The sequence below is a fragment of the Anoplopoma fimbria genome, chromosome 15 (assembly GCF_027596085.1).
Source record: "Anoplopoma fimbria isolate UVic2021 breed Golden Eagle Sablefish chromosome 15, Afim_UVic_2022, whole genome shotgun sequence".
NCBI lineage: Eukaryota > Metazoa > Chordata > Actinopteri > Perciformes > Anoplopomatidae > Anoplopoma > Anoplopoma fimbria.
Genome location: NC_072463.1, coordinates 20,191,216 through 20,204,335, shown reverse-complemented (window position 1 = coordinate 20,204,335; position 13,120 = coordinate 20,191,216). Strand labels below are relative to the sequence as shown.

General features: G+C 36.9%; 4 protein-coding genes across 4 annotated transcripts; 1 reads left to right on the top strand and 3 right to left on the bottom strand.

Annotated features, from left to right (window-relative positions):
• Positions 1 to 51: 51 nt before the first annotated feature.
• On the bottom strand, positions 52 to 3,748 carry LOC129103058 (CD209 antigen-like). The gene is made up of 6 exons (XM_054613313.1): positions 3,597 to 3,748; positions 3,118 to 3,234; positions 1,558 to 1,806; positions 1,285 to 1,448; positions 959 to 1,095; positions 52 to 732 (listed from the first exon to the last, which is right to left on the bottom strand). Exons 1-6 carry the CDS (start codon positions 3,703 to 3,705, stop codon positions 582 to 584), a joined length of 927 nt encoding a protein of 308 aa, XP_054469288.1. The 5' UTR covers positions 3,706 to 3,748; the 3' UTR covers positions 52 to 581.
• Positions 3,749 to 4,263: 515 nt separating this feature from the next.
• On the bottom strand, positions 4,264 to 5,672 carry LOC129103021 (perlucin-like protein). Its single transcript, XM_054613266.1, has 5 exons — positions 5,653 to 5,672; positions 5,186 to 5,364; positions 4,892 to 5,055; positions 4,595 to 4,731; positions 4,264 to 4,505 (listed from the first exon to the last, which is right to left on the bottom strand). Exons 1-5 carry the CDS (start codon positions 5,670 to 5,672, stop codon positions 4,340 to 4,342), a joined length of 666 nt encoding a protein of 221 aa, XP_054469241.1. The 3' UTR covers positions 4,264 to 4,339.
• On the top strand, positions 5,364 to 7,139 carry LOC129103060 (tetratricopeptide repeat protein 8-like). The gene is made up of 6 exons (XM_054613315.1): positions 5,364 to 5,469; positions 5,587 to 5,726; positions 5,832 to 6,006; positions 6,147 to 6,269; positions 6,771 to 6,854; positions 6,968 to 7,139. The coding sequence occupies exons 3-6, from the start codon at positions 5,845 to 5,847 to the stop codon at positions 7,082 to 7,084; spliced, it is 486 nt and encodes a 161-aa protein (XP_054469290.1). The 5' UTR covers positions 5,364 to 5,469; positions 5,587 to 5,726; positions 5,832 to 5,844; the 3' UTR covers positions 7,085 to 7,139.
• Positions 7,140 to 7,417: 278 nt separating this feature from the next.
• Positions 7,418 to 11,697, bottom strand: LOC129103059 (CD209 antigen-like). Its single transcript, XM_054613314.1, has 6 exons — positions 11,539 to 11,697; positions 11,061 to 11,177; positions 9,490 to 9,738; positions 9,216 to 9,379; positions 8,325 to 8,461; positions 7,418 to 8,098 (listed from the first exon to the last, which is right to left on the bottom strand). Exons 1-6 carry the CDS (start codon positions 11,645 to 11,647, stop codon positions 7,948 to 7,950), a joined length of 927 nt encoding a protein of 308 aa, XP_054469289.1. The 5' UTR covers positions 11,648 to 11,697; the 3' UTR covers positions 7,418 to 7,947.
• Between the last annotated feature and the right edge of the window lie 1,423 nt (positions 11,698 to 13,120).

Genomic DNA, 13,120 nt, shown 5'->3' with positions numbered 1-13,120 from the left:
TTGGTTCATTTGAAATTTTTTGGCCATTCTCATTTGAGCCCTCTGATCCACCATCTGTTTTTACGTACAGAATCCCTGGTCACTGGTAGTTCTTTGCTTTTCACACACAAAATTGAAAAGGCAAAAAAGACAGCTGTTTCCGGAATTAGCTCCAGTGGTTAAGTTCAATAACTCTTACTGGTTATTGTTTTATAATCATACTTCATTATCATTGTCCATAATGATGAATGTCTGTTACATCTACAATCTTAACTTAACAACTTAATGATAACTGACACTTTAAGTGTTGCTTTGTCGCGCAACATATGACTTGTAGGAATGTACAATGTATGTGAATCTGGGTTCTGATCTGTTTTCCTGATAAGCTGCTACCCTAATGTACAGATCTGTATAGTAGCAATTCATATGTACATAGTAAAATATTTATTACAGTATAATGGTTAACCTAAATTTTGTAGTTCATTTCATAAATCAAATGTTTTTTTGGTATTTTGACCTTCCTTGCCGTTTTGAAATCTCAACAAATATTGATATTACAATAAAAGGACTCTAAAAAACAAGTTGATTCTCCATTCAAACAGTTATCTCGCAGACCTTGGTGCGCTTTGGCAAATCCATTTCAGATCATGGTTGCATGGAGCATCGTTCCAGGACTTAAAGGGGTTGCTTCTGGGATACGCCGCCGCACAGTCCTCATTACCCTGATTGTTGGGCTCGTAATCATTCCAGTACCTGAAACAAATAATGGGTTGGTGAGCCATAATTACTGCTCTGTAACTACATGTTAAAAACAAATTGTGAATTCCTTGATCTTGAAGAGTGGTATTACAAAAAAAGATTATTGCAACAGCTGTAATTATGAGAATGTGCTATCACAACAGATCCTACAATCACAATATTTGACTCCAATGAATTATATTTAGCATTTTTGTAGTATTTACGCAAATGTAACCGTTACCCCTCAGTCAGTCTTGTTCCATCCAGCCATTTCCACGTTCCTTCCTCCTCCACATCTGTCAATCCGATCCAGAAGCCACTGTAGCCTATGCTTGTATAGGGGTCTTGATTACTATTTATCAAGCCACTTATTGCCATCTGCAAACACCGGAAATGTACAAACACACACATACATGTCAGTGGGGGAATGTAACAAAGTACATTTACTCAAATACTTTAAATTTGAGGTACTTATCCTTTAGTTGAGTATTTCAGTGTTATGCTACGATATTTAATGGCAGAGTTTGTCCAGAAATATCAATGTGTTGACTAAATGTTGAGTCTTACGTGTTTCTCTCTGCTGTCTATCACTGCCAAGTCCCCTCCTTGGTTTTTGCAGAACTGTCTGCCATCGTGCCATGATTTGCGTGAAATAGCATCAGAGAATGGTAAGTAGTAACACACTGAGTTCATGAAAAACCATCCTGGTAGACAGTGTCTGCAGCCCTCCTCTGTTGCCAAAGAAAAAGGAAACATGATGTGTTGTTGTTTGAGTCACAATAATTATGTATTTAAACCCTAATAACACAAACAATCAGTAAAAAAAAAACTGTCTCTCACTTATCATTGGGATATGGGACTTCAACGTTGAAATTTCCATTCGAATTTTGTCAGCCAGCTTTTTGTAGGTTTCGGTTCTTACTCTCTGATGTTCAATCTCCCAATTGGTAAGTTGCTGCTCACTGATCTCGATTGCCAGCTGTCTCTTGGCTTCATCCCGGCTCTGGATTGCAGTGTTGTAGGAAGCCTGCAGTTTGGCCAACTCATTGCTGATGTCCGCTGTATACTGCCCATCAGTTAGATTTTTATCTGTAAGTAGACAAGCAAGGGTATATCTCAAGTTTTTAAAAAACACTGTTTACAGAACATAAACAATTGCCTCGCTATACATTAAGAAGTCAAACATGAGCACAGGAGTAGGAGCAGAAAAAAGTGAAACGAAAAACATTTATATAGTCCACAGTATTAAAATCATAGGTGCATCTATAACATCTTTATATTTCTCAGTTATCTGACTTCAAATATATCATGTATGTGTTTTTATTTATATATATATAATGTATGTGTGTTTATATATATTTAAATATATTAATTAGATGTAATCATTTAATTAGTATGACTTTCATTGTAATATTTGTTTAAACTTTACATAAGCCTGCATTTACTGATTTTTATCTTTATCTTTAAATCACTCGGGGGCAGCAGAAACAAACTTTAACCAGTCTATGCCCCTCATTGAGATAAGATGGCAACCTTGTAAGCGAATGGTTGCTAGCACACGTGGAGTAACATTAGTATTCAGGGAATATAAAGCTAACTTTTTAGCTTTAACTTCTGTCTTTGCTATTCAGTGCTGGACAAGAGTTAGATATCAAGCAAACAGCGGGGTTATCAGAGCTTTTACTCTGAAAAAGCCAAAATGCAATGTCAATAGCTGCTATAATGTTACCTTTTTTGTTGACTTCCCCTTTGTTACTTGAAGATTTATTCTACTTTTAACATTGAACTGATTAATATTGTGATTTGCAGTTGTGGAATGTAATTAAGTACCGAGCCTTTGCTGTCCGGGCCCCAAAGCTCGGGAACTCCCTACCTATCTTGTTTTACCCCCTGGGTTCTGGATCTTATTTGCATATATGTGTTTTATTGTGAAGCACTTTGTAACTTTGTTTTGAAAGGTCCTATGAAAATAATAATGTTATTATTAAAGTAATTATTAAGTACAATTCAATCATTTGAGTATTTTAAGTACATTTTGAGGGACTTGTTCTTTGCTTGAGTATTTCTGTTTTATGCAACTTTATACTTTTACTCCACTACATTTTGGAGGCAAATATTATACTTTCTACTAGCTTTTGTTAGTAGTTACATTGAGGATTCAGATTAATAATACAAAATATAAACCATCTAATCAATCATTATGATATATTATTATAGGTAAAGCTACCCAGCAGTATATAAGTAACTAAATTAACTAAAATTAGCTCCACTTCACTTGCTGCAACCTTAAAAGTGACTGACTAAAGAGTTGGATGCATATACATAATAGGTACTTTTACTGTTAGGAATTTGAGATGTCACCACGTAATAATCTGAGGAAAGGGGTTAATAGGGACTTACAATAGACTCCCAGGCCGATGTCAACTGCTAGTAGAACGACAGCAAGCACTACCAGGCTTACTGTTATCAGTTTGTGATGATTCAAAAGGGATTCAGGCCTCACCATGGACATGGACACTACACAGAGACGTGGTGGGTCAATAGCAGAGCCATAAACTGTACAACAATATACTAACAATTCAATATAATCCAAATAATATACAGACAGTTGACCAAAGGTAATGAAAACCAAACGAGACAGCTTATTTCGATTTTTTTTAATTGTCTCTGTATCTGTATATTGTTATGATAATATTCAATAGTTGAGCTATACAATGATTCAAAAAAACACTTAATAACTTCAAGCAAAACAAGGATGCATGTTAATGTACCACAGAAATACCAAAGTGACATGTTTCCAGTAGTACTTTAGAATCTGGTTCCAGTATCTTAAAGAACAGATATACCATTTTTATTTATTCCCTTGTCATCTACTTTACCTTGTTGGCTTGATAAGAGAGTGTGATCATCTTCACTGAAGTCCTCTTTATAAATCAGTTTGTTATATGAACCATCAAAAGTACCACCCGAGTTCTCTCCATCCTCCATTTTGACTGTTAAAATAACAGCAGTCTGAACACTCTGTTGAGGACAGATTATTTGTTAGGACCTTGCCCTGTGTGTAGGTGTGTGTGCAACATTACAAACAGAAAGTCAGGGTTAATTTGTTAAATATTTACAGGGGCTGCAGGTTTTTTCAAGTGCAGTGTCATTTTCTGATCAAAATGAAAAAGAAAGCTTTATAAGATTCTTAAGGTATCACTTAGGTATCATTTAGTATGATTTCATAAATGCATTACATGGCAGACATTTTCTACTATATACAACTGGACATATTGTGTTTTCTCAGATTTGTTGTTAAGTTACGGTTAAAAATGGGGAATCCGCAAGTTAATTAAATGATACCATGGGCAGATGTGTGTAGTGACTAGTGTTGTAGAGATGTGGGACATTTTTGTATCTTAAATAAATATTTTCGGCTAAGACATAATAGAGAAAAATTGGATCGTCTGCTTTGGGGCACCTACTGTATATACTAGCACTGCACACATACATCTGAAGAAGTGTAAACCATTAAAAGGTCACAAACAACATGGATGCTAAACGTATCGTGCTGCAATTTGTTTATTTGAAAATGTTTGCATTGACACAAAAGATTTGTCCGGTTATTGTGATTTACACTTCAGAGGCTTCCTGTTGAGCTTGGCTCCATTTCACAAATCCAGTTATATAGATGGTCAAGGCAGTTTCCTTTATACCATGACTCCTTAGCACCAGGAAATTGATAAAAAGCAGCACAGTTCCCACTCTGAAATCCATCAGAGGAAGGCATCGCAATTTTCCAGTACCTTGAGAAAATCAGAATTATTCAGAGAAAAATGTAGTTGCACTATATTAGAAATCAATAGTTAGAGTTGGCAGTTTGTGAGATGCTTACATTGTTTCCACCTCAGTCACATTGTTGACCCAAATCCATGTTCCCGGTGTCACCACATCAGTGAGGCCGATCCAAAATCCGTTCTGCCACCAAACACCTCTGATACTAGACCTTCCAATGTTATCAGTTATGAGTTGCTGAAAGAAAGCAGACACAGGAGCTGGACAACGGTTTGGAGATGAACACCTCATATCCTCTCATACAGGTTACTTAGCAGAGCCATGAAAAATGACTTTTATGGAACTTTAAAACCGGGAGACATCAAATGAAATTAGTATTTCAGTGCTGGAAACCCACCTGCTCTGCAAAGTTATTGATCACAAGTAGGTCGCCCCCTTGACTTTTACAGTGTGCTCTGCTATCGAACCAGTTCTTTTTTGAGTCGGACACACGGTTAGAAAAATAATAGCAGGATGATTTAAGAAGACTCCATCCTTGTTGGCATCTGCCACAAGACACCTCTGTGTAAAACAGTGGATTGGAAATAACATTTATTGTAATAGACAGTTGTAAATATTCTCTAAATCTATAATACATAACAAAATGGACGGGACAGTTTGCCACCAAACACAGGTTGGAAGTCCGTCTTACCTAAAGTACATCTGTCACGGATGTGGTGCACTGCATGAGGCTGATTAGGTGAGTGAGGGAGAGTGTGGTGAGAGAGAGGGGGGGCTGGGCTGAGAGCTGGAAGTGGAACTGGGAGTGGCCGGAGTGAACTGAGAGAGAGTGACAGGGAGTATGGAGCTACTGACAGTATGGAGGAAGAACTGTGAAAAGATCAACCAATAACAGCACTTAACCTTTTCAAGCAAGGCCTGGACCACTTTCCTGGTGAGGTTACTCTTCTAACAGGAATCGCTCGCATACATGAGGTACAGTATTTCACCATGAATCCTAACTATAGTGTCCACTTAGTTCTCTCTCCAAATACAACTGCCAAAATGAAATAGGAGAACATATGTACTGTTTATACTTTGATATTGCCACAGGAGATGAACAACATCTCATAAGCCACAGAGTATTACAAAGATGTCCTGAAGCAGGACAACACTCACGTGGAGGCAATAGCCTGCATAGGCAGCAATCACTTCTACACTGATCAGCCTGAGATCGCCCTGCGCTTCTACAGGTCAGATACACATTAATGCATAATTCATTTAATGTATTGTTACAGTATATGTAATGAGAAACTATATCCCATCTGTGATTCAACACGTTTTTCTCCCAATGCTAGACGGCTACTTCAGATGGGGGTTTATAACTGCCAGCTGTACAACAACCTGGGCTTGTGCTGCTTCTACGCGCAGCAGTACGACATGACTCTGTCCTCATTTGAGAGGGCTCAGGCCCTGGTGGCCAATGATGAAGAGCAGGCTGATGTGTGGTACAACATAGGACATGTGGCTGTGGTGAGTTCAACAATCACCGAAAATATCCATGAATGTCGGTTGATTGTTAATATGTAATGATGAAGAAAGGAAGCAGAGCTCACAAGCTTACAACTGATAACTTAGGTTGGTAACAAATTGCATGTGTGCTTTGTTTACAGGGCATAGGAGACTTGACGCTGGCCTACCAGTGTTTTAAACTGGCTTTGGCTTATAATAATGACCATGCGGAGGCCTACAACAACCTGGCTGTCCTGGAGCTGCGCAAAGGTCGTATTGAACAGGTAAAAATATACCTTTTAGTCATGTGGCTTTTATACCATTGTTTAAATATGAGGAAATAGATCGTGTTGGTGTCCTTTAAGACACATTATTAAATAACCGTTAAACTTAGGGCATTATTGTTGTTGAACTTAAATATAGAATCTATTAAGAATATTTCTCAAATACACCCAGTACAGAATTGATTGTTTGGAACTTTTGAGGGATGTTTGGATGTCAAACCACACATAAAGTACCAATTTTCTTTTTGTCTTTTAGTTGCCTTGAAGGTCAGCTTGAAACAATGCATTATATCATGAAGGCTTGTTGAAGTGCATTGTCCAATAAATGACCACAGCTGAAGTCTTAACTTAACTTAAACTGCCACTGAGCTAATAAATTGACAGAATGAGGTCTTAGCTGTCTGATTTAGAAGATGCCATGCCAGTTCCTTGGATGCAACCCTACTTTAAATGAGTATTATAATGTCGACAATACTAATGGTTGTCCTGTCTTTGATCCAGTCTAAAGCCTTCCTGCAGACGGCTGCATCACTGGCCCCTCACATGTATGAGCCACACTTCAATCTCTCCATTCTCTCTGAAAAGGTAATTTGTCACTTTTTAATTAATCTAAATATCTAAAGAGCCCAGTAGTTAAAGAGACAAAGCATAATCTCCACAATACAGTCAGCTGATGTAAGGATTTTGTCTGTTTCCAGATTGGAGACCTTCAAAGCAGCTACACCGCCGCCCAAAAGTCTGAGGACTCCTTCCCGGAGCATGTCGACACTCAGCAGCTCCTTAAGCAACTTCGGCAGCACTTTGCGGTGCTGTGAGCGTCAGACCAGCATGCTTAGAAAGCAAGGTGTGGTTTGAATAATACAGTTGTTAAAAGATAAGAAATATTGCGCTGTAGTGGTAGCCATGAGACTCCTGAACAAAAAAATGGCAGGTAAGTCAGACATGGAAATCAGCAAAGTAGTTTTGATTTGTGTTTATTCATCAAATTGTACGTATACACTAAAATTGCCAGTTTACATCCCACTCGAAACAGTCCTGTGTGGCATTTCAGATGAAATTCTGCACAAAAGCATTGAATTTGGATATGACGGGCCTTGTTGGTTCATTTGAAATTTTTTGGCCATTCTCATTTGAGCCCTCTGATCCACCATCTGTTTTTACGTACAGAATCCCTGGTCACTGGTAGTTCTTTGCTTTTCACACACAAAATTGAAAAGGCAAAAAAGACAGCTGTTTCCGGAATTAGCTCCAGTGGTTAAGTTCAATAACTCTTACTGGTTATTGTTTTATAATCATACTTCATTATCATTGTCCATAATGATGAATGTCTGTTACATCTACAATCTTAACTTAACAACTTAATGATAACTGACACTTTAAGTGTTGCTTTGTCGCGCAACATATGACTTGTAGGAATGTACAATGTATGTGAATCTGGGTTCTGACCTGTTTTCCTGATAAGCTGTTACCCTAGTGTACAGATCTGTATAGTAGCAATTCATATGTACATAGTAAAATATTTATTACAGTATAATGGTTAACCTAAATTTTGTAGTTCATTTCATAAATCAAATGTTTTTTTGGTATTTTGACCTTCCTTGCCGTTTTGAAATCTCAACAAATATTGATATTACAATAAAAGGACTCTAAAAAACAAGTTGATTCTCCATTCAAACAGTTATCTCGCAGACCTTGGTGCGCTTTGGCAAATCCATTTCAGATCATGGTTGCATGGAGCATCGTTCCAGGACTTAAAGGGGTTACTTCTGGGATACGCCGCCGCACAGTCCTCATTACCCTGATTGTTGGGCTCGTAATCATTCCAGTACCTGAAACAAATAATGGGTTGGTGAGCCATAATTACTGCTCTGTAACTACATGTTAAAAACAAATTGTGAATTCCTTGATCTTGAAGAGTGGTATTACAAAAAAAGATTATTGCAACAGCTGTAATTATGAGAATGTGCGATCACAACAGATCCTACAATCACAATATTTGACTCCAATGAATTATATTTAGCATTTTTGTAGTATTTACGCAAATGTAACCGTTACCCCTCAGTCAGTCTTGTTCCATCCAGCCATTTCCACGTTCCTTCCTCCTCCACATCTGTCAATCCGATCCAGAAGCCACTGTAGCCTATGCTTGTATAGGGGTCTTGATTACTATTTATCAAGCCACTTATTGCCATCTGCAAACACCGGAAATGTACAAACACACACATACATGTCAGTGGGGGAATGTAACAAAGTACATTTACTCAAATACTTTAAATTTGAGGTACTTATCCTTTAGTTGAGTATTTCAGTGTTATGCTACGTTATGCTTCTACTCCACTATATCTCAGAGAAAATGTATGCTCCACTACACTTGTCTGACAACTTTAGTTACTTTACAGATTGCAGTTGTTCATACCTTTCCTACTCAGAGAAAACCACGTATCTCAAGTTTCTTTGATAAAATGAAAGAGGAAGTGTTCCAATATGTTTTGAGATAATTCTTCTTGAGCTAATTAAACTATTTAAATCCTCTTGGAGCAGCTTGAAAATGCATCGTTGCCAAAGCTGAAAATAGCTGTTTTTTTAAAACATCATATATACACTGTAACAGTAAAACACTGACAGGCAACATTTTACTGCTCAATAAATACTTTACGTCATACTAAAAGGTCATTTTTCTGTTAATACATACTTTTACTAAAGTGCGTTTTTGAATGCAGGACTTTTACCTGTAGTGAAGTATTTCACCAGTGTGGTATTAGAACTTTTACTTAAGTAAAAGGATCTGAATACACCTTCAAACTCTGATGTTGTTGAGTTCTATGTTACATCAAGCTCTTTTACTGCTCAGATATAAAATGTAAAGCGTTATAAAAGAGAATTACGATATTTAATGGCAGAGTTTGTCCAGAAATATCAATGTGTTGACTAAATGTTGAGTCTTACGTGTTTCTCTCTGCTGTCTATCACTGCCAAGTCCCCTCCTTGGTTTTTGCAGAACTGTCTGCCATCGTGCCATGATTTGCGTGAAATAGCATCAGAGAATGGTAAGTAGTAACACACTGAGTTCATGAAAAACCATCCTGGTAGACAGTGTCTGCAGCCCTCCTCTGTTGCCAAAGAAAAAGGAAACATGATGTGTTGTTGTTTGAGTCACAATAATTATGTATTTAAACCCTAATAACACAAACAATCAGTTAAAAAAAAAACTGTCTCTCACTTATCATTGGGATATGGGACTTCAACGTTGAAATTTCCATTCGAATTTTGTCAGCCAGCTTTTTGTAGGTTTCGGTTCTTACTCTCTGATGTTCAATCTCCCAATTGGTAAGTTGCTGCTCACTGATCTCGATTGCCAGCTGTCTCTTGGCTTCATCCCGGCTCTGGATTGCAGTGTTGTAGGAAGCCTGCAGTTTGGCCAACTCATTGCTGATGTCCGCTGTATACTGCCCATCAGTTAGATTTTTATCTGTAAGTAGACAAGCAAGGGTATATCTCAAGTTTTTAAAAAACACTGTTTACAGAACATAAACAATTGCCTCGCTATACATTAAGAAGTCAAACATGAGCACAGGAGTAGGAGCAGAAAAAAGTGAAACGAAAAACATTTATATAGTCCACAGTATTAAAATCATAGGTGCATCTATAACATCTTTATATTTCTCAGTTATCTGACTTCAAATATATCATGTATGTGTTTTTATTTATATATATATAATGTATGTGTGTTTATATATATTTAAATATATTAATTAGATGTAATCATTTAATTAGTATGACTTTCATTGTAATATTTGTTTAAACTTTACATAAGCCTGCATTTACTGATTTTTATCTTTATCTTTAAATCACTCGGGGGCAGCAGAAACAAACTTTAACCAGTCTATGCCCCTCATTGAGATAAGATGGCAACCTTGTAAGCGAATGGTTGCTAGCACACGTGGAGTAACATTAGTATTCAGGGAATATAAAGCTAACTTTTTAGCTTTAACTTCTGTCTTTGCTATTCAGTGCTGGACAAGAGTTAGATATCAAGCAAACAGCGGGGTTATCAGAGCTTTTACTCTGAAAAAGCCAAAATGCAATGTCAATAGCTGCTATAATGTTACCTTTTTTGTTGACTTCCCCTTTGTTACTTGAAGATTTATTCTACTTTTAACATTGAACTGATTAATATTGTGATTTGCAGTTGTGGAATGTAATTAAGTACCGAGCCTTTGCTGTCCGGGCCCCAAAGCTCGGGAACTCCCTACCTATCTTGTTTTACCCCCTGGGTTCTGGATCTTATTTGCATATATGTGTTTTATTGTGAAGCACTTTGTAACTTTGTTTTGAAAGGTCCTATGAAAATAATAATGTTATTATTAAAGTAATTATTAAGTACAATTCAATTATTTGAGTATTTTAAGTACATTTTGAGGGACTTGTTCTTTGCTTGAGTATTTCTGTTTTATGCAACTTTATACTTTTACTCCATTACATTTTGGAGGCAAATATTATACTTTCTACTTCAATACATTAAGCTTTTGTTAGTAGTTACATTGAGGATTCAGATTAATAATACAAAATATAAACCATCTAATCAATCATTATGATATATTATTATAGGTAAAGCTACCCATCAGTATATAAGTAACTAAATTAACTAAAATTAGCTCCACTTCACTTGCTGCAACCTTAAAAGTGACTGACTAAAGAGTTGGATGCATATACATAATAGGTACTTTTACTTTTAGGAATTTGAGATGTCACCACGTATTAATCTGAGGAAAGGGGTTAATAGGGACTTACAATAGACTCCCAGGCCGATGTCAACTGCTAGTAGAACGACAGCAAGCACTACCAGGCTTACTGTTATCAGTTTGTGATGATTCAAAAGGGATTCAGGTCTCACCATGGACATGGACACTACACAGAGACGTGGTGGGTCAATAGCAGAGCCATAAACTGTACAACAATATACTAACAATTCAATATAATCCAAATAATATACAGACAGTTGACCAAAGGTAATGAAAACCAAACGAGACAGCTTATTTTGATTTTTTTAATTGTCTCTGTATCTGTATATTGTTATGATAATATTCAATAGTTGAGCTATACAATGATTAAAAAAAACACTTAATAACTTAAAGCAAAACAAGGATGCATGTTAATGTACCACAGAAATACCAAAGTGACATGTTTCCAGTAGTACTTTAGAATCTGGTTCCAGTATCTTAAAGAACAGATATACCATTTTTATTTATTCCCTTGTCATCTACTTTACCTTGTTGGCTTGATAAGAGAGTGTGATCATCTTCACTGATGTCCTCTTGATAAATCAGTTCGTTATATGAACCATCAAAAGTACCACCCGAGTTTTCTCCATCCTCCATTTTGACTGTTAAAATAACAGCAGTCTGAACACTCTGTTGAGGACAGATTATTTGTTAGGACCTTGCCCTGTGTGTAGGTGTGTGTGCAACATTACAAACAGAAAGTCAGGGTTAATTTGTTAAATATTTACAGGGGCTGCAGGTTTTTTCAAGTGCAGTGTCATTTTCTGATCAAAATGAAAAAGAAAGCTTTATAAGATTCTTAAGGTATCACTTAGGTATCATTTAGTATGATTTCATAAATGCATTACATGGCAGACATTTTCTACTATATACAACTGGACATATTGTGTTTTCTCAGATTTGTTGTTAAGTTACGGTTAAAAATGGGGAATCCGCAAGTTAATTAAATGATACCATGGGCAGATGTGTGTAGTGACTAGTGTTGTAGAGATGTGGGACATTTTTGTATCTTAAATAAATATTTTCGGCTAAGACATAATAGAGAAAAATTGGATCGTCTGCTTTGGGGCACCTACTGTATATACTAGCACTGCACACATACATCTGAAGAAGTGTAAACCATTAAAAGGTCACAAACAACATGGATGCTAAACGTATCGTGCTGCAATTTGTTTATTTGAAAATGTTTGCATTGACACAAAAGATTTGTCCGGTTATTGTGATTTACACTTCAGAGGCTTCCTGTTGAGCTTGGCTCCATTTCACAAATCCAGTTATATAGATGGTCAAGGCAGTTTCCTTTATACCATGACTCCTTAGCACCAGGAAATTGATAAAAAGCAGCACAGTTCCCACTCTGAAATCCATCAGAGGAAGGCATCGCAATTCTCCAGTACCTTGAGAAAATCAGAATTATTCAGAGAAAAATGTAGTTGCACTATATTAGAAATCAATAGTTAGAGTTGGCAGTTTGTGAGATGCTTACATTGTTTCCACCTCAGTCACATTGTTGACCCAAATCCATGTTCCCGGTGTCACCACATCAGTGAGGCCGATCCAAAATCCGTTCTGCCACCAAACACCTCTGATACTAGACCTTCCAATGTTATTAGTTATGAGTTGCTGAAAGAAAGCAGACACAGGAGCTGGACAACGGTTTGGAGATGAACACCTCATATCCTCTCATACAGGTTACTTATCAGAGCCATGAAAAATGACTTTTATGGAACTTTAAAACCGGGAGACATCAAATGAAATTAGTATTTCAGTGATGGAAACCCACCTGCTCTGCAAAGTTATTGATCACAAGTAGGTCGCCCCCTTGACTTTTACAGTGTGCTCTGCTATCGAACCAGTTCTTTTTTGAGTCGGACACACGGTTAGAAAAATAATAGCAGGATGATTTAAGAAGACTCCATCCTTGTTGGCATCTGCCACAAGACACCTCTGTGTAAAACAGTGGATTGGAAATAACATTTATTGTAATAGACAGTTGTAAATATTCTCTAAATCTATAATACATAACAAAATGGACAGGACAGTTTGCCACCAAACACAGGTTGGAAGTCC